The following is a 25,910-nucleotide window of genomic DNA, read 5'->3' as shown; positions in this document are numbered from 1 at the left end:
ATTTTCTCCAAACGTTCTTTCACTTCAAAATGACATAATAAAAGACGATTTCAAAAGCAAAGCACGTATTGAATGTATTAGAATTCCACAAGCAATCTAAAACGCTCACCAAGCAGACCTGACATTACTAGTAGGCACCTTTACATCATCAATGAATCAAAGACACCACCTAGAGCTAAATTTTCACAATAATTAAAATATACACAAGAGATGGCCAACGCTAGTTTGTCTCACGATGAACATTATGCACAAAAATTCGTCTATAACACTCACCAAACCGGTTTCTCACCAGGCAAATAAGAAGGAGAACCGCCCTCGACTTGGGTTTTCTTCTTTTGAAACATTACACTAAGGCTAGGCATTAGCACTTTCTTGGCCACGGATGTTTTTGCTTTCTCTAGCTTTCGAGGTTGTATGGCTGTCTCTTGTGGCTTCTGCTTCTGGCTTTGGTACACAGGAGGAGGCGATACCAAGGGCTTGTCCGTTTCAGCGAGAATTCGAGATGCTGCCTCTGCTGCCTTCTTCTGCTCCCTTTCACGCCATCTTCTGAGTTCTCCCTCAACTGCCTTCTTGGCAGCCTCGGCCATCTCTGCTTTCTTCAAAGCCTCCTGAGTTGCAGCTTTCATGTCCTCGATTTCCTTCTGTGTAGCCTCGAGTCTCTTTAGGGCCTCGTTTTCATTGGCTTTGACTGCTTCCACCTGAGCCATCGCTGCTGCAACTTTCATACCTGTTAGTTTTTCAGAGTCCTCGACCTTACGGCTCAGTGACTCGAACTCGCCTCTTGATATTCTAATCTGAGCACCGGGCTCTGAAGTTGAGACACGGGCTGCATTTTTCTCAGACAAAATCTTGATCTGATCAAGGGCTCTAGCTTCAGCTTCCTTTGATTCTTCTGCTTCATGCAAAGCAACTCTCAGTTTCTTTTTTGCTTCTTCGAGTTCAATTCTGGCTGCTTCTGCTACTCCCTTAAGCTCCTTTGCTTGCTGTTTCATGTCTTCAACTTCAAGTTTCGCATTTTCTCTGTCCACAGCAAGCTGCCGAATTGTGTCGATCATTTCCTCAGAAGCACCCCTAACTTTTGCTTCTTCCAAAAGTGCTTCTTCAAGCTCAAACTTTGCTTTTCGGAGCTTCACATGCAGATTACCTGCGATGAATTCTGTTTCTGTTTCTCTCTCTTTCAATTCAGAGTGCTCCTTTTTAATTTCATCCAGTTCTGATTTAAGGGTCTCCACTAGATTTCTCAAAGTATTCTCCTCTTCCACCACTTTATGCAGCGATTCTTTAGCACCATCCAACTCTGAAGTAACAGCCTTCACAGAATCAAGATCTGCATCTCTTCTACCCTCCACATCCTTTTTTAAAGCTTCTGTTTCCGACAAGGTTTCACTCAATTGAGTCTCCAGATTTTTAACAAGTTCCGGATCTACATCTTTTTGCAGAGCAAGCAATTTGTTTACTGTTTTGTCGTGTTTTGCTTTGTGTAACTGTTTCTGTTTTTCCTTGTCATCGCAATTATTTGTTTCTTCCTCCTTCGTTTGAGCTATAGCAAACTTCACTTGCTGAATCGAGTCTTGGACAGTAGCTATTTCCTTGGATAACTCGTCAACTTTTCCCACATTTTCTCGGGCAGAATTATTTGCCTCAGCAGCTCGCTTGCTGGCAATGTCTCTATCTTTCACAGATGCATCGTAATTTTGCCGTGTTTCTATCAATTCCTGCTTTGCCGCATCAAGTTTGGTGACCATAGCCATATACTGAACTCTAGAAGTTTCAAGATCTATATTTGAAGACTCATCAGTTATTTTAGAACTGCCATTGTTGGTTTCTGCAAATTGCTTTGCTTGATGCTTAGAGACTTCTGCATCCTTGAATGCTGAATCCTTAGATTCATTGATAGTTTTCAGTTTCTGGGTAAGATCTGAAACAGTCGATTTAGCTTTTTCAAGCTCTGCAAGAGCATAAACTTTTGCCGTCTCAGCATTTTTTAATTGATCTCTCAACCTATTAAGCTCTTTATCAACCAAGTGAAGCTGAGTCTCTTTTGCCAGAACTCTCTGAAAGAACAAAAAACATGTGGGCAGGAGACTAGCAGCAATTGGTGGTTCGATGTAAATTTTATAACTTTTACATGTAATTAATCCAGTACAAGAGTATCAAATCATCGAGCTGACAAAGAAATAAATCAATCATGCATTGCACAGCCATTGTAAGCAAGCAGAAAACAATGTCGAATCTACCATCCACAACCAATATCTTCCACAATAAAATCATGCCAGGATAGTATACTATTTCATAGCAATTTTTGTTTGTTTGGTAAAGCTAAACCACCAAATGCTTTCTAACATTGATTAGTTAGGGATGTAACCAAATCATAGAACTATAGGAATTAAGGTCAAAGAGAGTAACGAAGGTGACAATCATTTCTCTAGACTCTAATACGGTGCCAACCAAATAGCAACTAAATAGTAATGTGAGGTTAAGTTTCAATGAAACTCAAGACCTTTACCTTGCACTTCAACTGTATGCAAAATATGTACAAAAAAAAAAAGAAATATCCCAAACTTCTACACTGGAGGTAAAACAAAACACACACTCAACATTCTTGAATCTGTAGTGGTAGTTGACACGAGACAATCGTGGGGATGGGATATTATAATTATATATACTAAGCAAGGGCTCCAAGAAAAAAGAAATCAACATACTTCCGTATATTGTGGTTTTGCCTTCTTTATGGCTAGCTTTTCCCCTGAAAAAGCACCTTCGCCAAATAAACTGACAGCATCTTTGACAGATTGAAACGGTGCACTTGTGTCAATTTCTCCCACCTCAGCTTTAGCTGGACCTTTGGTTTTCTGATAATCTTTTGCCACCATAATTCTTCAATCAGTTTGTTGCCAACTGTTACATGTCAAGGACAGCCAGTGAAACACAATTTTTGACAGAAAAGGATGATCAATTATATTATTATAAAGAAAAAAGAACACGATCTTTCCAACTGAATAAACTCTGCAGATAACAAGTTAAAATCAGTATGGGTGTATGGAACATATTTCCTACCACATTGAAGAATGTTTAATTTAAAGTAATATAAAAGCCGAGTTCACGTCTTGGGTTCTCAAGCAGCTACTATTAACCAGTGAAGGACATGCCACTAACAAATTTTTACACAAACGGCGCAAGAGAGTCAGCTCATGAGAAAATATCATGTTTCAAAGTATCACTGTCAATCCCCTTCTTAAGTTAGAGGAATTAGCTTATCTCAATTTGATTGCTGATGCCGAAGAAATGAGACAAAACATATTTCAACTCACAAAAGTAACTCTTTAATAAAACTTGAAAGAATGACAGATCGAAAAAATCACCTGCTCTAATATGACAGTAAACTAGCAATTTAATCGGAAGTATGGGTCTTCTCCTGAAAATTGATATTTCATTGGTCATACCATCAATCATCACAATCAAAGCAGTATCAGATTTTATATTAGCTTTAAAATGCTGATATTACTTCAGTGCTGTGATAGGTACTTGTTGCCTATCAGAAGTTATATCTGAAACATACATGAGTTGCCCAATATACTTGGTACATAGCCACCATATTAAACAGGTATCCTATAGCAAAATTCTAAGGTTGGTCGCTGATTTATTCAACATGAATTATCTTAAGTACAGAAAAACCAGAATAGTTCATGGGAGTTTCAAGAGAAAAAAAAAAGCTATTTAAACAGACAATTCAGACATTAAATTCTAAACAACAAAAGAAGCTCACAGATCATAAAGCAGTCTCAGATTTTGTATTAGCTTTAAAAATGCTGATATTACTTCAGTGTGTGATAGGTACTTGTTGCCTATCAGAAGTTATATTTGAAACATACATGAGTTGCTCAAAATACTTGGTATATAACCACCATAATAAACAGGTATTAAGCCACCGTAGAACTAAGGAAAAATCCTATAGCAAAATTCTAAGGTCGGTTGCTGATTTATTCACATGAATTATCTTAAGTACAGAAGTCCCAGATTAGTTCATGGGAGTTTCAAGAGAAAAAATGGCAATTTAAACAGACAAATCAGCCATTAAATTCTAAACAACAAAAAAAGCTCACAGATCATAAAGCAGTATCAGATTCTATATTAGCTTCAAAAATTCTAGTATTACTTCAGTGTGTGATAGGTACTTGTTGCCTGTCAGAAGTTATATCTGAAACATACATGAGTTGCTCAATATACTTGGTACACAACCACCTTAATAAACAGGTATTAAGCCACCATAGAACCGAGGAAAAATCCTATGGCAAAATTCTAAGGTCGATTGCTGATTTATTCACATGAATTATCTTAAGTATAGAAAAACCGGAATAGTTAATGGGAGTTTCAAGTAAACAAATAATTTAAACAGACAAATCAGCCATTAAATTCTAAACAACAAAAGAAGCTCACAGATCATAAAGCAGTATCAAATTTTATATTAGCTTTAAAAATGCTGATATTACTTCATTGTTGTGATAGGTACTTGTGCCTATCAGAAGTTATATCTGAAACATACATGAGTTGCTCAATATACTTGGTACATAACCATCTGATTAAACAGGTATTAAGCCACCATAGAACTAAGGCAAAATCCTATAGCAAAATTCTAAGGTTGGCTGCTGATTTATTCAACGTGAATTATTCTAAGTACAGAAAAACCAGAATAGTTCATGGGAGTTTCAAGAAAAAAGCAATATAGACAGACAAATCAACCATTAATTCTAAACAACAAAAGAAGCTCACAGATAAAAAAGACTAAGATCTAAGTGACTGAGACAACTTCAAAATCCTAACTAAATTAATGCTACTACAATACTGCTTCAGCAAGCTAGAGGATCAGAACCAGAAACTGAAAGACGTAAAATTTTGCCAACAATATCAATTTGAACAAGTAATTTCTAGAATTTTCTCACTTATAATCAAAGTTTCTCCTCTACTTATCCTTCCAGTCAAGTAGTTCTTCCTTCCTACCAATTATTTCTTTCCAACAAGAGAGAGGAGAAAATCCTTTCTATCAGTTATTGGTGTACATTCATTAACCATATATTTAATCATGAGAGTCGTGAAGACACTATAATAAGACAAATGAAAAAAAAATAACATGAGAACCATTAGACATGAAAGGACCCACTGATCAAAGGTTTACATAAAAATTTACGCTCCAGCAAAAATGTCAAATATTAATCTTTCTGGCGAGAAACTTGTGCTTCAGCCTGAATCCACATAAATATAGTAATTGTTGAACCAAAAGAATAACTAAATTATCCACTAAATCGAAAAGGGTAAAAACTTTGATAAAATAACGAAAACGGGTAAAAAGTACAAACCTAATAATAATTCACTCTGGAACTTTTATCATGTGCTGAGAGCAGACAAAAACGTCCACGTAAACCCTATGAATCAACAAAGCTTTTGATCCCAAAAAGGTTTTTTCCAAAAAAAATAATAATCGTTGGATGGTGAAGAAGAATCTTGACAAACTTTCACCGATCTTTGGACACCAAAAGTCCGAACCTTTTCCCAGAATCAGCGAAACGCACAAAAAACCCAAAACAAACTAAACTCCAGGACTCTGCAACTCTGGTTCCCCCGATAAAATCACCTCTCGCGGTTTACAGAACAACCAAAGACTCAAGTGATGAGAAAGAAAACGTTTTTCAAACTCGATATTGGGTTGAAAAAATCAAGAAAATGGAGAAGAATTTGTACACGGTTGTGCGAGAAAACAACAGGGGGGAGGACTTCAAATTTCTGGCCTTTCTTCAGATGCACAGTAAAAAATCACAAGAGCAAATCAGAGATTGGTCCGCGAGTTGCACCGCTCCAAAGCTGACTAGGGAAAAAGAGGTATTCCTTAGCGTGCTGTACATGGTTGATGCTACAATACATACATGTGACTTTGTGGGCATGTAAATAATTTTTGGAGCGGAAATGAAAAGATATATTGTTCAAAAAGTAAGATGAAATCGAATGTGTTTAATCATAAAACTCGTGAATAAGGGTTTTCCGAGGTAAGAAATTGTAAACATAACGAACTTTGAATAATCTTCACGATATATTATGGTGATATAATTATTTTTGAAATTTAGTTTATAAATTCTAAAGCCACAATTAATAGATTCTAATTTCTAAATATTACACTTTTTAATTTAAACATATACTATTAATCTAACGAATATATATCCATGACTTAAGTCAGTCTCACGTTCTTTTAAAATTACCCTCATAATTATTAGTTCACGGTCCATATATTTCTTGATGACAAAAACTTGTGCGAGACGGTATCACAGATCGTATTTGTGAGACGGATCTTTTATTTGGATCATCCATGAAAAAATATTACTTTTTATGCTAAAAATATTACTTTTTATTGTGAATATCGGTAAGATTGACCCGTCTCGCATATTAAGATGCGTGAGATGATCTCACACGAGTCTCATTTTTTCTTGATATCATGTCATTATAAAACAAAAAAATTATATTTAAATATAAAACAAAAAACTCACGAGGAAATATGAATGCGAATCTTGAAACATAGATTTCTATTTTTTATATATATATTTTTTGTAATTTTCTATTTGTTGTCTTGCAATCAGAGGCGAGATACAGTAAGGGCTGGGATGGGCTCAAGCCTAGCCAAGATTTTGGTTTTATATATATATATATATATATATATATATATATATATATATATATATATATATAGCCATAAGCCCATATATTACAAAATAAGAAAAAAAAAAAGTAAAAAAACTCTTTTCACAGTTTAGGCGTGGAAATTGGAATTCCTCTCCAATTATCAACCTTCTTCGATCTTTTTCAGGTATCTCCTTGAAGTAAAAAAACTCTCTCACAGCCCCTTGTTCTTTTTTTTTCCCCCAATTTTCTCCTTCTTTCTTATACTCTTTTTACCCGTGACTTTTAAATTCTTGTCACTTGTCAAATATCTTTCTATTAATTTAATTAATCTTTTTTAAGCATAATTCTTCTTGATTCTTGCTAGGTTTCGAGTTTAGATTATTTGTGGTTGATTGATTTATGTTTTTCCCAAGATTTTGGTAGTTTCTAGTGTTTTTGAATATGAGTTTGGTCTATTCTGGGTTCAAAATTAAAAACTTGCAATAAATTAATTGTATACTTTTATGAAATCTTATCACCATGAATTATCAGTTTAGTGTTTTTGATGTTTGATTACTCAAAAGATAAACAAAATTGTTTTTTTTTTTCAATCTTTTAATTTAAATGAAGAGTATTCTTTTAGGTGAAATAAAATGACGTTTATAGGTTTTTTATTTATAGATGAATCAAAATGTAAAAAAGAAGCATTACTGATTATTTCATCCAAAAAGACAATGAGCAGTTATCAAAAACTTCAAATGATCCTCTTCCGTCAAGTTCAAGATCTACATTGAAAACCAAAAAACTCAAACTTACCCTCTTTTGGCGTAAGTTGTATTTTTTTTTTTTGTTATGCGTACTCTATTATATAATTAATATTTGAACTTTTGAAAAATATTTATCCAGATTTGATGATTATATTGCGAAAATTGTGGTTTGTACTTAATTTTTATTTCATGTGGAAAATATTGTATTGGTTTCTAGATTAATTTTTTTATTTTCTAGCCCCCCATATTTTGAAATTCTGGCTACGGCCCTTCTTGCAATCACACGACGGTTAAAAATTAGATTCATGTTTTCTATATATCTGATCCAATATACTTAAAAAATATATATAATGATATTATTTTAAGATAGAGGATGGCCACGTACGATGGACCCCTCGAATACTCTATATTTTTTTAAAACTACCATGTTTCTGTCGGCAAATAATCTATTACTACTTTACAATATTGAGTTCAAATCACGAGATGTATTTATTAATATTTATTAATTATTGAAAATAACAATCTTATAATTTATCATCTTATCTCAAATTTAATCAATAAAATCAAATATATTATTATTTTACATGATGCTTAGAGAGTGTTTGAGATAACTTTTGTCTATTTTTAAGTGATTCTTCTAGAGATTATTTTGAAGTTGGTGAAAAACATAAATAAAGAGCGTTTGGAAATAAAATTCCAAAGTTGATACAAACTAAAGTTTGAGTGTTTGAAGCAAATTTATTTCCAAACTTAATTTGTAGTAAAATGACAATAATATCCTTAAATATAAAGTAGGAACATATATACTGAAATGCGTGAGCTTGTCTCACACGAGACCTACTCAAAAATAAAAAGAATCCGAATCAAACTTGCTTCTGATTTTTAGTTAAAAATCATAAAATTTGAAATAGAAGTAGTATTTACAACAAACACTGCAAACTACTTCCAGCCACTTAATAGAATCTCTCCCAAATGTTATCTTAATAATTTTAATAATCGCAAATGGACGCGAAGTATACTAATTGTTGGTTGTCGTGGGCTAGTAGCCCATTTAATACTTATGGGCCGTCTTTGTAGTTACTTAACTTTGGGCTTTCGGATCGACCGCATTCGTTTTTGCAAGCGTTTACTGTCAATTATTTATTTGAATAAAAACAAATATTTATATAAATTAATATTATAATACGAGCCACTCAAAGAGTCAAAGGTGATCAAATAAAATAAAAGATAGGTACACTAATAATCTCAATTCATACCTGTTTCGCAAGTTGTAGTATGACATCATTTTATTTTATTTTTCTTGGTAATTTCATAGAAAATAAGTATTTTAGTTCGGAATACATTTCAATATATATGTTCACATAATATTTTTCTAGTTTAATTTATTCAAAATTTTAATTTAATATATTTACATAAATTAATTCCATTTTTTAAACGATTAACTTGATTACTTCATATCGTTGAAGTGTTTACTATATATATTTGAAATAAATAAAAATAATATGAAATATGTATATCATAAAACTAAACCTATAATTTTTAAAAGTGAAATTATATAAATTCCAAACTTTTTACTGCCTTGTGATTATGCATAACCTTGTCTATGTTGTCACTTTTTCTCGCTATATCAATGTTGGTATAACAAAGAGAAATATTCTAGGTGTAACCTAGAATAATTTTCGATTTCTTACACTGTGCACTATCTTAAGTATGTATATTTTTTTAGATATTTGTTAAAATTAGATCTCGAATTCAAGATATCATTTCAAATTTAAAATTTGATATTATATGAGCTACAAGCCATTTAATTTTTCTACATGTACCTCTTATTTAGTAAAACAATTAGGATCACATTTTCAACTAAATTTTATTTTCAATCATAATTTTTTGTATTCATTAAAGATTTTAAATCTCATTGAAATTATAATAATACGCATATAAAAATATCGTGTTTACAATACATATACGTATAATGCAACTCAAACTAGAAATTTAAATTTATTTATCAATCTTCAAAAAAACGATCACCCACCGTCTCGATTTTTTGAAACGATGTCTCTTAACAGTGTTAAAAAATATGCCGCTTAGGTTACATAGTCACCGCCTAATTTAATATATTGGATTATTATTTTTTAAAATTATCAGACATACTTTTCAATCAATTTGTAGGATAAATAGGATGAATATGCTTTAATTTTGAATTTGAATCCGATAGCTATAAATTACCGGAGAAATATGGAGATGAACAATTTATTTTTGATATTTAAGTATAAAAAAAACTTCTAGGCAGCGGCCTAAGCTTTTATATGCTAGATGGTGGGTGGTTTCCTGTCTAGAGTCTATTATTTTTTAGAACAATGTTATTTATTATCATCTGTTAATTCAATTTTCAAAGAGATTTTTTTTTAAAAAATGGTTATAAAGTTAGACTACATAGGTAATTAGGTCAACCATTTCGTAAGTCATGCTTATATATTCATGTGAATTTTTTTAGTATTAAGTTTGGATATCCAATCCGTTCAAATTGTTTATATTTATGTCAAATTTTAGTTAGACTGATTGCACGATCTTGTTTTTTTGAGTTGGGTTACAGTTAATTAACGGATTTCTTTTTTTGTTTCCATGTAATTTGAGCTTGGTACTTCAATTAATTAAGATCAATTTAGTTTTTTTTTTTAAGAAACAAAAGGAACCAAACAAGTCGTCAGTCCATACCTAATGGATTGGGAGTGAGTCTCACGTGAGATTCTTACGGATTTTAATCTGTGAGACCGTCTCACTGATCTTAATCTATGAGACGGGTCAACCCTATTCATATTCACAATAAAAAGTAATACTCTTAACATAAAAAATAATATTTTTTTATGGATGACCCAAATAAATGATCTGTATCACAAATAGGATCTATGAGACCGTCTCTAACATGTTTTTGCTTAGTATTGGTTGGACCGAAATTATTCAAACAACACGAGGAATAAATAATATTCGAATCAAAATTAATACTTTTTGAGTAACCACCAAATAACTATTTCATATTAGTGAATATCTAATAAAATATTTAATAGGAAGATTCATTTCAGACTAGACCAACTTGGAAGAAAAAACCATTGAAAGACAGAGGGGATAGACCAAAGTAAGAGTTTGTGGATAATGGTTGCCAAGAACGGAGAAGAAACCGTAGCTACTTTGTTCGAGACCAAAGTAGCCAAAGGCAGAGCTCTATACAAGCTCTTTTCTGCGACGATTCTTGTTGGGATAATCTTTATATGGATATACAGATTGGTTCACATCCCAAGAAGAGGTGAAGCTGGCAGATATGCTTGGATTGGGATGTTCTTCTCTGAGGTTTTCTTCGGTTTGTACTGGATTATCACCCAGGCTGGACGATGGCATGTTGTTTATCGGAGACCCTTTAAGGGGAAGCTATCTGAAAGGTGATAACTTTGTTCACTAATCTCTCATATGTGAAGACTTCACGCAGTAGAACTTGCTAAGTATTCGCGACACCCCTCCCCCCACTTTTTGGAAACCAAGAATCGTATTGTTTGCGTAAATGCTCTTATCTTGTTGCTCGTTTTGGTTAATCTTGTTGAATCCGTTGTTAATTTGTCTTTCAACTGCAATCATGAGTGTTTTAGCTTTGGCGACAAGATTGCCGGGGATCGATATATTTGTGTGCACAGCTGATCCTATATTGGAACCACCGTCATTGGTGATCAACACGGTTCTTTCACTCATTTCGTGCAACCATCCAGCCGAAAAACTAAGCGTTTACCTGTCGGATGACGGTGGATCGGAGTTAACATTCTATGCTCTACTAGAGGTCTCTAAGTTTTCCAAGTACTGGATACCTTTCTGCAAGAAATACAACGTGGAGCCAAGGGCCCCTGAAGTCTATTTTGCTCAGAAGATCGACGCAAATGAGTCAAGCTTAAAGCAAGAATGGACTAGCATTAAGGTGAATTCAGCTATGTGCTTAATGAAACAAGAACGAAAGATGATTGGCAGGGATGAGAGTGTGAAAACTTTTGTTTTTCCTTTGCTTTAGGAACTGTACGTAGGTATGAGAAACCGAATCGAGTCAGCTGCGGTAAAGGGTTCCATTCCCAAAGAAGTTAAGGATCAACACAAAGGGTTCTCAGAATGGGACAATAAGGTCACAAAACAGGATCATCAATCTATTGTGCAGGTGATCTCTACAGTATTCGGCACTAAACAGTTTTATTTATTTTTCTTTCTGTTACTGATCAAGAATTAAGTTGAACATTTCACTTCTGAGTTTCAGATTTTGATAGATGGATGGAACCCCAACTCAGTTGATATTGAAGGAAACAGATTGCCGACATTGGTGTACTTGTCGAGGGAAAAGAAATCTGGATGGGCTCATAACTTCAAGGCTGGATCGATGAATTCATTGGTAAATGAACTGTTCTTTAGGAGTTTCTGCTTCTCAAACCTAAGTTTAAATTTACTGTCGAATAAATTAACCACAAAAAATCATATGTCCAGAATTGGTAAATGAAGTTTCTCTTTGCAGATTAGAGTGTCATCAGAAATCAGCAATGCACCAATCATTCTCAATGTTGACTGCGATATGTATGCGAATGATCCGGATGCTTTAAAAGATGCATTATGCTTCTTTTTAGATGAAAAACAAGGAAAATCGATATGCTATGTTCAGCATCCTCAACGCTACAGCAACAACACCAAAAATAATATATATGCAAATGTTGTCCATGTAACTAATCAAGTATGTAGTACCGTTTTTTATTTCCTTTTTGAAGTTTTAATCATCCGTTGGATAATATAAGCGTAATTGTCGAACTAAAGGATACCCTTTAATTTGAATAATTTTCACGAATCTGACATTGAAAGCTGCCATTCCGGGAAGAATATCAAGATATTGTCACGTTTTTTTTTTTTTTTGAAAATGGAAACGGTGGGCTATAACCATTCCCAATTTCTTTTGTAGTTCGAGCTTTCGGGTTTAGATGGTTTCGGTGGGGCTCTGTATATTGGTACAGGATGCTTCCATAGAAGGGACAGCCTAGCTGGAAAGAAATATTCCGAGGATCATAAAATTGAATGGAACACTGCCAATGACAACACTAACGGTAGAACAGTTGAAGATTTGGAGGAAGCATCAAAAGTTTTAGCAAACTGTAGCTATGAGAAAGGCACACTGTGGGGGAAAGAGGTTTGTGTTTCACATTTACATATGTGTGCATTCATTGACACAAAATCTATTATACAAACCCTGCCTAATTTTGATGTACGGATTTAACATATACAGATGGGTTTGGTGTATGGATGTCCAGTTGAGGACATAGTGACGGGCCTAACAATCCAATGCAGGGGATGGAAACCTGTGTATTACAATCCAAGCAAGAGTGCCTTTTTGGGCGTTGCTCCAATAACCTTGGATGCAGCTCTTGTTCAGCACAAGAGATGGGCTGAAGGCATGTTTCAGATTTTCTTATCCAAGTATTGTCCCTTTGTTTATGGCCAGTGGCAAAATATCGTTAGGTGCTCAAATGGGATACTGTATTTACCTTCTCTGGGCGCCTGTTTCATTGCCCACTTTGGGTTATGTGATCATTCCTGCTCTTTGCTTGCTTCATGAAGTGCCCTTGTTCCCTGAGGTATGCAAAGAAACACTTTTTCGCTATTCTACGCAGATTCATTAAGTTACCTATTGATTGATAAATGTGTCTCTCTTTTTGGATTTGTAAACATAGTTGAGAGGCACAAAATTCTCAAGTGCTTGTTTTTTAGTTGCTGCTGCCTCCAACCAATAACTTTCATGCATGTCTCAGGTGTCAAGCTTTTGGTTTGTCCCTTTTACTTATGTTTCAATTGCTTACACGATCTACAACTTATTTGAAGACCTAATGTGCGGTGACACACTGAAGGGCTGGTGGAATTATCAAAGAATGTGGCTCATAAGGCGTACAACTTCATATTTCTTCGCCTTTTTTGACACAATTTCCAGGCAGTTAGGACTCTCCGAGATGTCATTCGTTGTCACTACTAAGGTCGTCGATGATGACGTGCAGAAGAGGTACGAGCAAGGAACCATGGAATTTGGAAGCTCATCCATCATGTTTGTCATTGTTTCGACGCTTGCATTGTTAAACCTTTTCAGCTTTGGATGGGGTATAATGAGTGTCGTTTTAGACTCGGGGAAGTTGGAAGAGTTTGTGCTGCAGATTACTATTAGTGGATTGTTGGCTGTGTTGAATCTACCAGTGTATGAAGCACTGTTCCTGAGAAGTGATAAGGGGAAAATCCCATCTTCAGTTTTGTTTAAATCCATTGTTGTGGCATCTGCTGCTTGCCTGATTCCAGTGTATTAACCTGAATAGGTTGGCTTTCTTGGAAGGGTCAAATGTGTGGGATATTGTGTTGTATAATAGAATTTCTTGATGAATTTAAATACGTTCTGTAATATTTCAGATGTAATAATTAATTAAATACACAGAAGTGTAATATATATATATCATATATGATAGCGATTTGTGTGCATATATGTGTTAATTTTGTATTAATTTAGTGTTTTTTATAATAATTTTTTATATTAGAAATGATATGATTATTTAAAAATTTATATGATGACAAAATATTTTAGTAGTTTTCGAAATTTAGAAAATGAATAAGATATTGATAATGAAATACACATATTTAAAAATATATTTTTATTAAATAAAATTAGATCTTATTTTTTCTTTATCATTTTAGTGGGGTCTTGTTAGTATTTTTTTTTAAAATTCACTACATCAAATTTAATTATTCTAACTAACTCAAAATTAATAATATAGATATAAATATATCAATTTATAACACAAAAATTTATGTGAGGCGATCTCACGGTCGTATTTTGTGAGACATATATCTTATTTGGGTCATCCATGAAAATATATTACTTTTTATGTTAAGATTATTACTTTTTATTGAGAATATCGGTAGGGTTGACTCGTCTATAAATATTCGTGAAATCGTCTCAAAAAAACCTAATCGATATATAATATATAGTCTCAACTCTTTTTCCTTAAAATAATTATTCAGAAAAAGGAAAAAAATCTATGGTAATGCCAAACATTATATTCAAATTTTATAGAATCAATGAGATAAATTTTGATATATTTATATTTGAATTTTTTTATATCTTTTATTCTTCACATATTAATTTCTTATTTAAAAAAAATATTTTGATATGATTTCATATAGTTATGACGTGGGAGGCTACTATTGGCTATTGCACGTAGGTCGTTTGAAATTAAAGAACCTTCAAAGCAAAACTCAGCGCGAAAAACCCTCGCTAAGTCCTGACCTTTTGACGGACAGTGAGTATTTGTTTAACATTTTTGTTTTTTATTTGATTTGATTTTGATTTTGATTCGGTTGACAGTTTTTATTTCTCCTCTGTTTTTGTTTGTGTTGTTCCTTGATTTTTCTTTCAAAAAGAAAGAAAGCATACCGATGAGGCACCCGACGGCGGCGGTTCTGGCGATTATTCTGGTGAATTTCGGCTGCGCAATGGGGATAAGATTTACGCTGGACAGAGAGGAATGCTTATCTCATAAGGTGGAGTATGGGGACACGGTGCACTTTTCGTTTGTGGTGATTAAATCGCGCGGCTCTTGGCGTTACAGCGACGATGGCGTTGATCTTGTGGTAATGCTGTTTACATATATAAATGTGTGCGTGTGTTTTGGAGTTTCGTATTGAAGATTTATTAAGATTATAGTTTTGGCCATTCTATGTATGAAGGTTTTCTATAATCTTCATTGTATTTGCTTACACGGTGAATGAAATTTAGTCTGTGTTGCAATGGAGTTGAAGTTGTATGAAATTATTGTGCTTCTAATTGTTCTATTTTATTTAATGTCTATATAAATTCGACTGTAAGGAAAACACAAGAATATTTGGGAATGTTTTCTGAATCGGATTAATATGATGTGTTGATTTATGAACAATCAGGTGAAGGGGCCAAATGGTGAACAAGTCCATGATATTCGAGACAAGACGAGTGACAAGCACGAGTTTGTGGCTTATAATAAAGGAGTTTATCGCTTTTGTTTCGCGAACAAGTCTCCATATCATGAAAACATAGACTTCGACGTGCACGCTGGCCATTTCTTGTACCATGATGAGCATGCTAAAGATGGTTTTTGTCTTTGTTTTTGCCCTCTCAATCTATTTAGTTTGTGATGTTAAATTTAGGGTGGGTCTAAACAGATTGGTTTTGTAATTGCAGAACATTTCAAGCCTCTATTTGATCATATTGGGAAGTTGGAGGGAGCCTTGAACAATGTTCAGTTTGAGCAGCATTGGTTGCAGGCACAGAACTATCGTCAGGCAATTGGTAAGTCTCCAGCTTGCTGTCTGTATTTTCTCAACTATCTGGTCTGTGAGTGATGGAATCTCACATATATTTTATATTATCGAGGAAAAAATGGTAAGAGATGAGTGCAGTGAATGAGAAATAAACCTGTACAATCTTTAGATATGTGTGAAATTAAACCTTTAGAATCTTGGCAGATCCACCTCCAGCATTGTCATACATGCCTAATATGGCTAAAATAGTATAACCTTCTTTCTAATTTATTCTATTAAATGCAGTGAATGAGGAAATGGGGAGAGGAGCAGTTCACAAAGCTATATTTGAATCGGCAGTTTTGGTTGGAGCTAGCATTTTGCAAGTCTACATTATGCGCCGTTTGTTCGAAAAAAAAGCTCGGTATATCTAGAGTTTAATGTTATGCAACAAGGATACTGGATTTTGAACATCATCTCGCAATATTAAAATTTTCAAAGCTTGATTCCAAATCAGATTTGTCCTCTACCGGGATTTTTTTAAATAGAATGTTAATATTTGTAGCCTTGGAACTGGCTGGCTGCTTTCTTGGTTCTACATTCTTTCATGTAGCCACTTTATGGTCTCCAGGCGCATAATATCCATGCAAATACGGCAGTTTCAAATCACACGTTATACCATATCGATTAGATGCACCTAATTTGTTCCAAATTCTAAGTGGATATCAACAGGTATGATATAAATGACAAACATCCAACCAGTGCAAAAAATGAACACAAAAGCTTTACAAGAAAGGAAGATAGCAAAAGCAACATCGAACATTGTACAGATATAGTTCTGAGTTATTCATATTTCATTACCCAACACCACAGATATTTTTACAGTGCAAAATGTAGTGCCATGGTGACTGATACACGCAGTAGCAACAATTTGAAAGTGTTTACAGGACTATTCACGAATGAATATGCACTCCTATATTTATGCTTTATATATGTAAACCTGGTGGAGATTCGGACTTGAGCTCTACATGCAGCAAAACCATTTTTTCTGCAGACAGAGGATTCAAGTTAGTTTTAGGAAGTTAACACCAGATAAAATCCAGATTCACAGTCATTTATAAATGAAAGCAACGAAGATAAAACTCAACCTCTGAACGCAAAATTTGAAATTAAGAATTAAAAATCGTTATTCTTCTCCTCTGTGTAACTGAGAAAATGAACTCAAGACAGTAATTTTTTTTTTAACAGTTAACGATTGTACACAAAATGAAATTACAAGTTGTTTTCATAGGAAAGGTTCAAAATTTTCTCCCTGAGGATGAGAAATTGTCCCCTCAGTCTCTCTCTCTTTCTCTTGTTCATGTAATTAAATTTTTGAGTCCTCACACACTGTTTCATACACTCAAACAAGTCAATACTGAAGTAAAATATAGTAAACTCACAACCTGAGTTTTTAAAGGTTCCACTCCATGCTGTGCATTTATATCCATCTTTGTAGGAGACTCCGGCTTCCCACCGGTCTTCTTCTCATCCCTGGCCTTGTTAAATATTACAGTAAAACCCTCCGCTGAAGCTGGGTCATTAACATCCCATTCACCAAACTTTGGCAATGGTCGACCCTTTTCCTAAAAAGGGAAAAAGGAACAGTTGATAGAAATCAATTAGAGGATACATGAAAATATCAAAAGCCACAGAAGTTACCAACTATATTGACTTTTAAAGGTTCTAACTTGGAGAACCCAAACAGAATCAACTCACTGAAAACAGTTAATAAACATCATCAGCTTAGAATCAAGTCAAATTGGAAATAATTTTGGCATACAAACACATAATCACTACCATAAATACTTTCAAAACTTTCCCATTGGACAACAGATAAGTTATTACAGTTTATTCCCACGAATGGGGATTCTAGAAGCAAAATTTCAAATCAAGAAACTGACTTGTTGAATGGTATTTGTCCTGAAACAGGACTAGAATCTTAAAATTAGGAAAATTCAATCTTGACTGCATCACAATCACACCGTATACTGATACCGCCATAATCAAATAAAAGCAGAAGTATTTAAATCTTCAATTCAAAATGAAATTAGCCACAACTAGAGAAATTTCAAAAACGAAAAAACCAGAAAATAATTTCCGCCAATGAATTCTTTTTGTTCTTTTACATTTCTTCCAATAAATAGGCATAATTATCTATTTAATAATAGTAATAGTTTCTTCAACGTCATGACCATGTTAAAGAGAAAGAGATTCATAAAACAGCAGTTCAAATCACTCCAAAACACAGCATGTACCCAATAACAAAACACGGAACAACTTTTCATAACAGGTCAAAATCAAGATATCTTCAAAAAGCATAACCCCCAAAATCAAGGGATCGATCATGCCATCGAAACACGAAATTCGGAAAATATGAAAACGATGCGCGCATAAATAAAAAATCAAAATCACGTAAATCGATTCTCAAAATTGGAACTCGGAATCAAAGAATCAACAAAAGAACGAATACACACCGACATGAATCCTCAAGAAGCGATACTTTTTGAAAAAATGACCCGATCCAATCCGATCCGATGCTGGAGAGACAGGGATGGATTCTTTACAGACCAAGTCTGCTCACGCAGACATGTGTGTGTGTATATATATAGAGATATTAGATGTAGGTATGCAGCGTGGAATACTATTACGTCATTTATTAATTCATTTAGTTAATCAAATATTTAAGATTACTTTTAATGTGCTACACAATATGTAATAAAATAGCCTTCTAGTTCTGCACCATATAAATAAAAAGACAAAAATTATTCGAAACAGTCTCATATGTTCATTTGTGACACAAATTTACAAACCGACTTGATTAATAAAAAAATATTATTTTTTATTTTATAAAAATTAATTTTTATTTTAAATATGAATCGAGTTGAATCATCTCACGAAATATATACATAAAACCGTCTCACAAGAGGTATTATGACACATACTCTAAATAAAAAAACAACAACTGAAAATGATGCAATTATAAATTGTTGAAAGACATTTTTTTACCGTAAAATTATATTATTTATTATTAGAAGTAAAATGTGCGTGACGATTAGTTATATATAAAGCTTGTTTGGTTGGTCAAATTCTATTTAAGAGCATATATACATATAATACATATATATATATATATATATATATTCATGTTGAAACCTGTATTTTGATATTGACACGGCAACAATAAGCTTAATTATAGAAGTTACAATCCGCCATCTATTTTTTTTAACTCATCTCAATACCTCTAAAATTGTCTTATTAATTTTTCCGTTCTGGTTCATTAAAATTATGAATGAATAAATAAATTTAATTAGCACGAATACGGGTTGTGATTAAAAAAAAACACTAGACTTCACTTCCATTTTATTTTTAAAATAAAAAAAATTGTTGGTTTTCAGATTGAGGCATGGACCATAGATATAGGAAAAGTAGAAACACTGTTTTATACCATACACACACACATATATAATTCAAAACAAGGTAAAAATTGATGATGGACTTGACAAAGCCAAATTGGAACCTAAAACTGCATATAAGCGAACTGGCAAAGCCTAAAGTACACATAATTTATACAATACCAATAAATAATATACAAAGTCAAGTGTTGGGGTCCAGCATATTCATTTTGGCTGGCGCATTCGTCTGCTACGACACCACTTGTCAACTTGGTTTATATATATATACATATATATATATATATATATATATATATCATCTTTTATATATACATTTTCAAAATAATACACTGAAACTGTACATAATTCAGATATATATCTCTATAATTTTTTTAAAAAAAAACTGATAAAATGGACTTAATTTTGTGTATGACCGTAAGAGTACACGAGAAGGCCGAATTTGCGAGCGATTAAAAAAAGTTAAATTTAACAAATAAGTCGATAAATACAATTTAAATAGGATGTTTTTGGAATATGAACAGCATTAAAACGTCCATTATTTTCCATACTAAAAGCCCGATTAGTCAAAACTAGAAACATCATGATTCAAATCGTCACACGTCTTTTCAAACTGAAGAGTATTAGCTTGGATATTGACCATGAAATTAGCCACTCAAGAAATGTAAAATAATTCAGGATAACACGTATCACCTTGGAGGTTCCAGTCACAAGCTGAAGCACTCTTGCCATGTCTTCCTCATTGAAACTCTGGACAACCTCCCAAAACCACTGAACATCATTTGATGCTGTCGTATAGCCCGTGTACTCAGTGTTGGCCATCAGATCATCCACTACAAAGATAATCGAAGCACCTGGATATTTTCTGAACAAGAAAAGTTATCACATGAAATCGAGAATGGAGAGAAATGCATGGACTTACAATCAGTTTCAGGAAGACCGCTAATCAATAATTCAAGCTCTTTATCATTAAAAATAGACACAAGTTGTCGTGTACTAATTCATCGAAACCTTCAAGAAAGGAATTGATTTGAGGCCGGATAGCATTAGTCAAAATATGGTCAGCAACAAGGTCCACATATTCATGCTTTGTTTCTTCCGTTACTCTTATGTTTCTTTCTCCCGGCTTCAGCTCATAATCTGTAACCTTTTCATAACAGCATATATACAAAAAATAAGAGAACTTTCCAGGAGTCCTAAGACATTTAAGTTGAACTTAAAAAAACTAAATGGGAAAATTCCCAAAGAAGTAACTGATACACACATGATTACTATATTTGTACCTCAGTTTTCTCATAAGGGATGTGTTTTTCTACATCCCCATTCCCCATCTATGCTAAATGTCAAATCTGGTATGTCACTCACCTCATTCTGTCACGAGAGAAGAGACATGTTTAGAAACTACTGAAAAATCTGGTAAAACCACAAATGGAGTCACTCTCAGTCCCACTCAAACTCAAGCATCCATTTCAAATTTCTATAGTGATCAGGATCAACGGCCTCTATGTCACGTTAAGTCACCTTCACGCCAAGGATGTGCTCGTAGAAGGAACGAGTAAAATAAACATCCAGCAATTGCCCATCAAACAGGGCTTTGGAACCCATAAATAGGATGATAATAATAGATATAATAGAATATGAAAATACAACTACAGAAGAGGTGTAAAAATTTGAGTTCAAAGTAAGGTCCTTCGAACAATCACCACACGGCCTACACATCTGAAATAAGAGAGATGTTCGGTTTGATATACAGAATTAGGATTTGGCAGAAAAATCGCATTGTTTCCAACAGTGGTGAAAAGAAGAGCTCCTTTGTCGAATACAACTTTTGACAGTAACTGATACCATTCTCTAGTTAAACCACCATCATCAATGCCCTCTTCACCTTGAAAATATACATCCAACTGTCCTTTAAGATCTTGAGTTGGTCTTATGAGCAGCTGGTTATATGAATCCTCCAAAATGTATGCACGCCTAACACTAATTCGCAGTGGACCTGAGAGGTGTTGATCATGCTGCTGCCTAATCCTGGACCAAAAATAAGCCCTTTTGATGTCAAAATCAATCAGCCAAGGAGCTCTCAGCATCATGCAGAGTGATTTTTCCAACAAAGCAGGATTTTGCCTTATAAAAGCATTGAGAAGACGACGGTGCTTCTCAGCGAACCTTGCAAATGTGTAAGATCCATCTAGTCTTCTGCAAGTATCCACATATTTTGTAGATGATGAAATTGAGCACCCAGCATACTCTTTCACTTCTCTTGCTGTAACATTGAAATTATCTTGATGCAAAATTGGATTTTTAGACTGTAGCTTCTCCATAGAACAAAAACCCTCAATAAAGGCAAACATCTCTGACTTCCAGGGGGAAGAGGAGGAAACTGCATCTCCTCGGTTATGTTAATAATGGAAACTAAAGAGTAGAATTCTGACTTAGATCTGATTCCACAGCACTGAATACTGATGCATTCACTTTTCCATATTCATTCCAGTGCGACATTTAACTTCCACATGGCAGTATGCTCTTCCTGTACCTCATCATCCACCCAGTCCTCATTCAAGTCACTGCCAACTGCAGTAACTGCACTGACGTATCTGAAGCACATGAATAACTGCAGCCCCAGCCATGGATCCAGTGCTCAATCCCAGCATTTGTGAATCCCTAAGTGCTATAAGTTCGTTAACAGCTGATCTCAACCTATGGCCTGACCCTAAAGCTCCGAAACAAAAATTTGCAATGAGCAACCACAACAAAGGCCAACTTCCTCAGCACCTCACTGGCTGTTGTGTAAACCTTGTCTGCGAGCCTAATGACAAATTCTATAGATCAACAAAGTGGCGTTACTTCACATTCAGTCATTCTAATATAAACAAAATTAGGTAAAATGTCATGAACTGGTGCATAAAATGTCAAAATGATTAAACAAGTCAACCCAGTGATGAAAATCTCCGTGCAATTGCACGAATCATTATTTATCAAAGTAGGGGGAACAAATTTGAGAGGTGTGCAGGAGTTCATTGTGTACCTTGTCAAACACCCAAAAGAAACTTTTCAGAGAATCTTCTATATTCTCTAGCGACGTAGCAGTAACATTGTCGATAAAGGATTTAATTTTAGCAGGCTGAAGAAAAGAGTGACTGGGAATATCAATTATCCCAAGTATGAAAATTACACATGGATAACACAACCCAAAACAAAAAAGTAACGAACACAACACAAAGCAGAGATTAACCAACAAAAAAAACTATAAAATTCTCATATGGATCAGGGAAGATTTTGGAGTTCAAAGATAAGCAGCTAAAAAGAAACAGAAATATAGCTGCATTTGCTCTGATAAGAATTTTTTGGCTCTCTGCATAACAACTCAGAACAGTTTGACCCTTGTTAGTAGCAATCCATTATAACAGTATCACATCCATCAAGTATGTTGATGTAACAAGAGGCAATTGTAATCGCACAAGATTTTAGAGTGAGTGAAACCTTTCACCTTCTCCAATTATAGAAAACAATAAAACCGCGAGAATCTCTAATCAGTTCTGAGGTATAAACTATTAAAATTGAAAAAATAGCGAGGCTCACTCAGTGAAACCTGCATGAATAAATTCAATCACCAAAGCAGGTAAAAAAAACTTATTTGTTTTGAATACACTGCAATGTAATGCTCCATCAAGAAATTAAACCTTTAGGAATTCAACCTTTGACAGGAGTTTTAACACACGACATTCAAGCACTTACAATTACCGAAATAAGAGCACAGCAAGCAAAGTTAACCATTAAGAAAACACCGCTTCGTCTAAGTTCAATCACGATCACAAATCAGAAATGGGCAAGAAAATAATTCCACTGACCACTTTAAGTTCCCTCCTTCGCTTCAACTTCATTTCTTGCTATCATAATCAATCAAAGGCCGCCACTTCCCGAATCAAGGTTTGATCGACCACAAACTAATAAATCAATTGCCATAAAAAATTCTAATTTTTTGGAACGAAAGGTTCTTCTTTGCATTTGTCATCGCACAGGATTTTATAGAGCGCGAGAATTTTTGTCTATATGGAGAACTGGAAAAATGGGAGGGGAGGTGGTCAGATTGGAAATTTCGTTTCTCTAAAACTAAAATAAATATATTTGAAAAATAATTATGGAAAATACTGGATATTTATTATGGTTAGGGAATATTTATTTTTAAAAAAATTAAAATATCAGTCTATCTTTTTATGAGACGATTTAACAAGATTTATTTTCGTGAGACTGATTAATACGATTCATATTTGAAATAAAAAGTAACGTTACATAAAATATAATATTTTTTTATAAATAAGATCAAATTAAAAATCCGTCTCATAAAACTATTTTACGGTTTTACAAAAAAAAATTGTACTAAAATAAATGTATTTAAAATCAATACCGATTTTATTATTGTTGTTGTTGTTGTTTGTGATTTAAACTTGTCCGTTTTTAAAAACGACAACATACTCAAATAGTTATAAGTAGATTTTTCGAACAAATACCAAATACATATATTGTCATGTGAAATAAAAATCAATTTTTAAATTAAAATTTATGTCTTAATTTCAAAAAAATTCATTTATTTAGTATTGTTTAAAAATTTCAAAGTTAGGAACCTTAATTTGAGATCATAATTTTGTGTGCATTAATTTATTCATCATATTAATGAAATTTTAACACAAATTGGTTAGTTGACTTAGTTCATGATTGAATTAAAATATCCATGCAGAATTGTCATATTATATTTATTATTTCACAATATACATACATATATACACATAAATTAACTAAGGGTGTTTACGTTTTAGTAAATTTTCTGCCCAAAGCTTTCCCCTAAAAATTTAAGGTAATAACAATTTGAATTGGTTCAGACATTTATTTTGGAAAAATTCAGAAAATCGATATTTTTAACTTGAGATACGTCAGATTTCACGATATTTTAACTTGAGATACGTCAGATTTCAAGTATCCGACATGATTTGAACTTAAGACACATCATTTTTAAGGGGAAAAAAGAAGTTCAAATTCAACAGTAAATCCATAAAATCCGACAACAAAACAATAACATGCAGCACTAGAGATCATCACTAGAAAACTTCAGTAAACAACAAACAAATCAAGAAACTAAACCTAAACAAAATGCCACTCGATCGTACGTCCATGCATGCACCTACATAAATAAACAAAGTAAACCACATAATCCGATCGTGTAGAAGGAAACAACACCAAGTTTGATCCCAGAATTCACTCCAGCGGGAGACCCCCAATCCGAATTATCCGAACCCCCTCCATCTGCACCATCGGTCGGGGCCGGTGCAGGGGACGGAGTTCCAATCTCGGAAGGATGCATCACTCGAATGATAAGCCTTTGGCCTGATTTACAGTGGCCCGTCTGCCCACTTATGAAATAGAAGAAACCCGATCGATCGAACTGGAAAACCGAGCTTCCGTCTTCGAATTTGGAGATGGGATTTGCCGTGTTGCAGTTCAAGTAATCAGCAGAGCTCACCACCAGCACCGAGTCATTCTGGTACTTGAAATCTGATGGACAGATTAAAAACAGAAGCATTAGTTGGCTCTTAAAACACATAATCCACATGTACCACCCATGATGCATGCATGTACTTACGAAGTGTATCACCAATCTGGAATCTGTTTTGAGCAGCCCAGTCATTATACGTCTCGGGCTCTTTTCCGGTCGGTATTTTCCACCCTCCCTCTTCTCCAACTTCGAACTCGAAACTCAAAACCAAATGCGAGACGGAGGCTGTCAAAAGGATGATGGAAAACATAAGAAAAGCTGATCTTGAAGCTGTAGAAGCCATTGGAGTAGATCGAGGTAAGAGTTTTTGATTAATCAAGTACTCGATCAAACAAATAAATTGCTATGCTAGCAGGAAGCATCAAACATCAATCGGGAAATGTTAATATATATAGAAATGAAAGAGTGAGTGGAAGAGTGAAGAGCGGGAAGTGGGATGTATCAGTTAAGCTCAACGTGCATGAGAATTGAGACACAGTCAAATCTTGGGTTGGCGGCATTTGGAACCTTGAACATCTGCAATTTAGTTTTTACCCATTCAACGCACATGCAAATATAATTGCTCTTCAAAGTAGTTTTTTTTTTAATAAAAAATAGTTGGTTCATTTAATCTTAATAAAAAATATTATATAGTTTTTATTATAGTAGTGTTTGTCACCGAAGCTAGTTTAATAAAAAGTTATCGATATTATATATATATATATATATATATATATATATAATTTCTTTTTATGCAGTATATGGATGAGATTTATTTTATTTAGCCAACAACATAATTTATATGTTTGCACTAAAATAAAAAAAATAAAAAAAAAGAAGCAAAGAGAGTGCAGATTAAAATTTCATCATCGATTTTAATATAAAATTATCAGTGGCTTTAAGATCATCTTTTTCTGTCAAAGCTTTTCATGGCTAGCTCTGTTTTGACATTTATCTCTTCATTCTCGTTCTTATATAAACATATGAAATTTGAAATATTAATTCTGATTATTTCGAATGAAAAATATTGACAGGAGAGTTGAAACGATCGTGTCTAGATCACTATTATAACTATAGATCATTTGACACATGATTGAGTCGATATTACTCTAAGAGTAACATATCTAGTTTTTATTGCGTTAGAATTCTTTAATTATTTTTTTTTTTTGGGCAAATATCCATTCAACTTATTACAAATTATCT

At 33.8% G+C, this 25,910-nt stretch overlaps 4 protein-coding genes and 1 pseudogene across 9 annotated transcripts; 2 read left to right on the top strand and 3 right to left on the bottom strand.

Annotated features, from left to right (window-relative positions):
* Positions 1–37: 37 nt before the first annotated feature.
* Positions 38–5,972, bottom strand: LOC140811511 (WEB family protein At5g55860-like). 6 transcript variants are annotated; one of them, XM_073169434.1, is made up of 4 exons: positions 5,355–5,972; positions 5,155–5,240; positions 2,703–2,898; positions 38–2,054 (listed from the first exon to the last, which is right to left on the bottom strand). In XM_073169434.1, the coding sequence occupies exons 3-4, from the start codon at positions 2,871–2,873 to the stop codon at positions 270–272; spliced, it is 1,956 nt and encodes a 651-aa protein (XP_073025535.1). In that variant the 5' UTR covers positions 2,874–2,898; positions 5,155–5,240; positions 5,355–5,972; the 3' UTR covers positions 38–269. The 6 variants fall into 6 exon arrangements, with proteins under 6 accessions (XP_073025535.1, XP_073025536.1, XP_073025534.1 ...); XM_073169435.1 differs by having other exon boundaries at positions 5,159–5,240; XM_073169433.1 differs by having other exon boundaries at positions 5,174–5,240.
* Positions 5,973–10,491: 4,519 nt separating this feature from the next.
* Positions 10,492–13,911, top strand: LOC140811942 (cellulose synthase-like protein E6). The gene is given in 9 exon segments (XM_073170077.1): positions 10,492–10,846; positions 11,051–11,370; positions 11,461–11,601; positions 11,698–11,829; positions 11,950–12,162; positions 12,385–12,609; positions 12,706–12,921; positions 12,923–13,054; positions 13,229–13,911. Coding segments are annotated over 9 exon segments (2,037 nt in total). The 5' UTR covers positions 10,492–10,728; the 3' UTR covers positions 13,769–13,911.
* A 743-nt stretch (positions 13,912–14,654) lies between these two features.
* LOC140811520 (transmembrane emp24 domain-containing protein p24beta2-like) lies at positions 14,655–16,354 on the top strand. Its single transcript, XM_073169451.1, has 5 exons — positions 14,655–14,755; positions 14,877–15,086; positions 15,393–15,579; positions 15,670–15,777; positions 16,035–16,354. Exons 2-5 carry the CDS (start codon positions 14,892–14,894, stop codon positions 16,160–16,162), a joined length of 618 nt encoding a protein of 205 aa, XP_073025552.1. The 5' UTR covers positions 14,655–14,755; positions 14,877–14,891; the 3' UTR covers positions 16,163–16,354.
* A 158-nt stretch (positions 16,355–16,512) lies between these two features.
* On the bottom strand, positions 16,513–23,262 carry LOC140811522 (E3 ubiquitin-protein ligase UPL1-like; annotated as a pseudogene).
* A 922-nt stretch (positions 23,263–24,184) lies between these two features.
* Positions 24,185–25,087, bottom strand: LOC140811521 (early nodulin-like protein 21). The gene is made up of 2 exons (XM_073169452.1): positions 24,816–25,087; positions 24,185–24,727 (listed from the first exon to the last, which is right to left on the bottom strand). The coding sequence occupies exons 1-2, from the start codon at positions 25,009–25,011 to the stop codon at positions 24,357–24,359; spliced, it is 567 nt and encodes a 188-aa protein (XP_073025553.1). The 5' UTR covers positions 25,012–25,087; the 3' UTR covers positions 24,185–24,356.
* Positions 25,088–25,910: the final 823 nt, after the last annotated feature.

Source organism: Primulina eburnea, chromosome 14, assembly GCF_022965805.1.
Source record: "Primulina eburnea isolate SZY01 chromosome 14, ASM2296580v1, whole genome shotgun sequence".
Classification (NCBI taxonomy): domain Eukaryota; kingdom Viridiplantae; phylum Streptophyta; class Magnoliopsida; order Lamiales; family Gesneriaceae; genus Primulina; species Primulina eburnea.
This window is presented reverse-complemented; position numbering and strand designations above follow the sequence as displayed.

Excerpts from the sequence above, each read along its gene's own strand:
- LOC140811520 (XM_073169451.1), top strand. The coding sequence starts at position 14,892 with ATGAGGCACCCGACGGCGGCGGTTCTGGCGATTATTCTGGTGAATTTC. Across the intron at positions 15,087-15,392 it reads ACGATGGCGTTGATCTTGTG|GTGAAGGGGCCAAATGGTGA; the intron begins GTAATGCTGTTT and ends ATGAACAATCAG. Across the intron at positions 15,778-16,034 it reads GAACTATCGTCAGGCAATTG|TGAATGAGGAAATGGGGAGA; the intron begins GTAAGTCTCCAG and ends TATTAAATGCAG.
- LOC140811511 (XM_073169434.1), bottom strand. The coding sequence starts at position 2,873 with ATGGTGGCAAAAGATTATCAGAAAACCAAAGGTCCAGCTAAAGCTGAG. Across the intron at positions 2,055-2,702 it reads CAAAACCACAATATACGGAA|AGAGTTCTGGCAAAAGAGAC; the intron begins GTATGTTGATTT and ends TTGTTCTTTCAG.
- LOC140811521 (XM_073169452.1), bottom strand. The coding sequence starts at position 25,011 with ATGGCTTCTACAGCTTCAAGATCAGCTTTTCTTATGTTTTCCATCATC. Across the intron at positions 24,728-24,815 it reads CCAGATTGGTGATACACTTC|ATTTCAAGTACCAGAATGAC; the intron begins GTAAGTACATGC and ends TCTGTCCATCAG.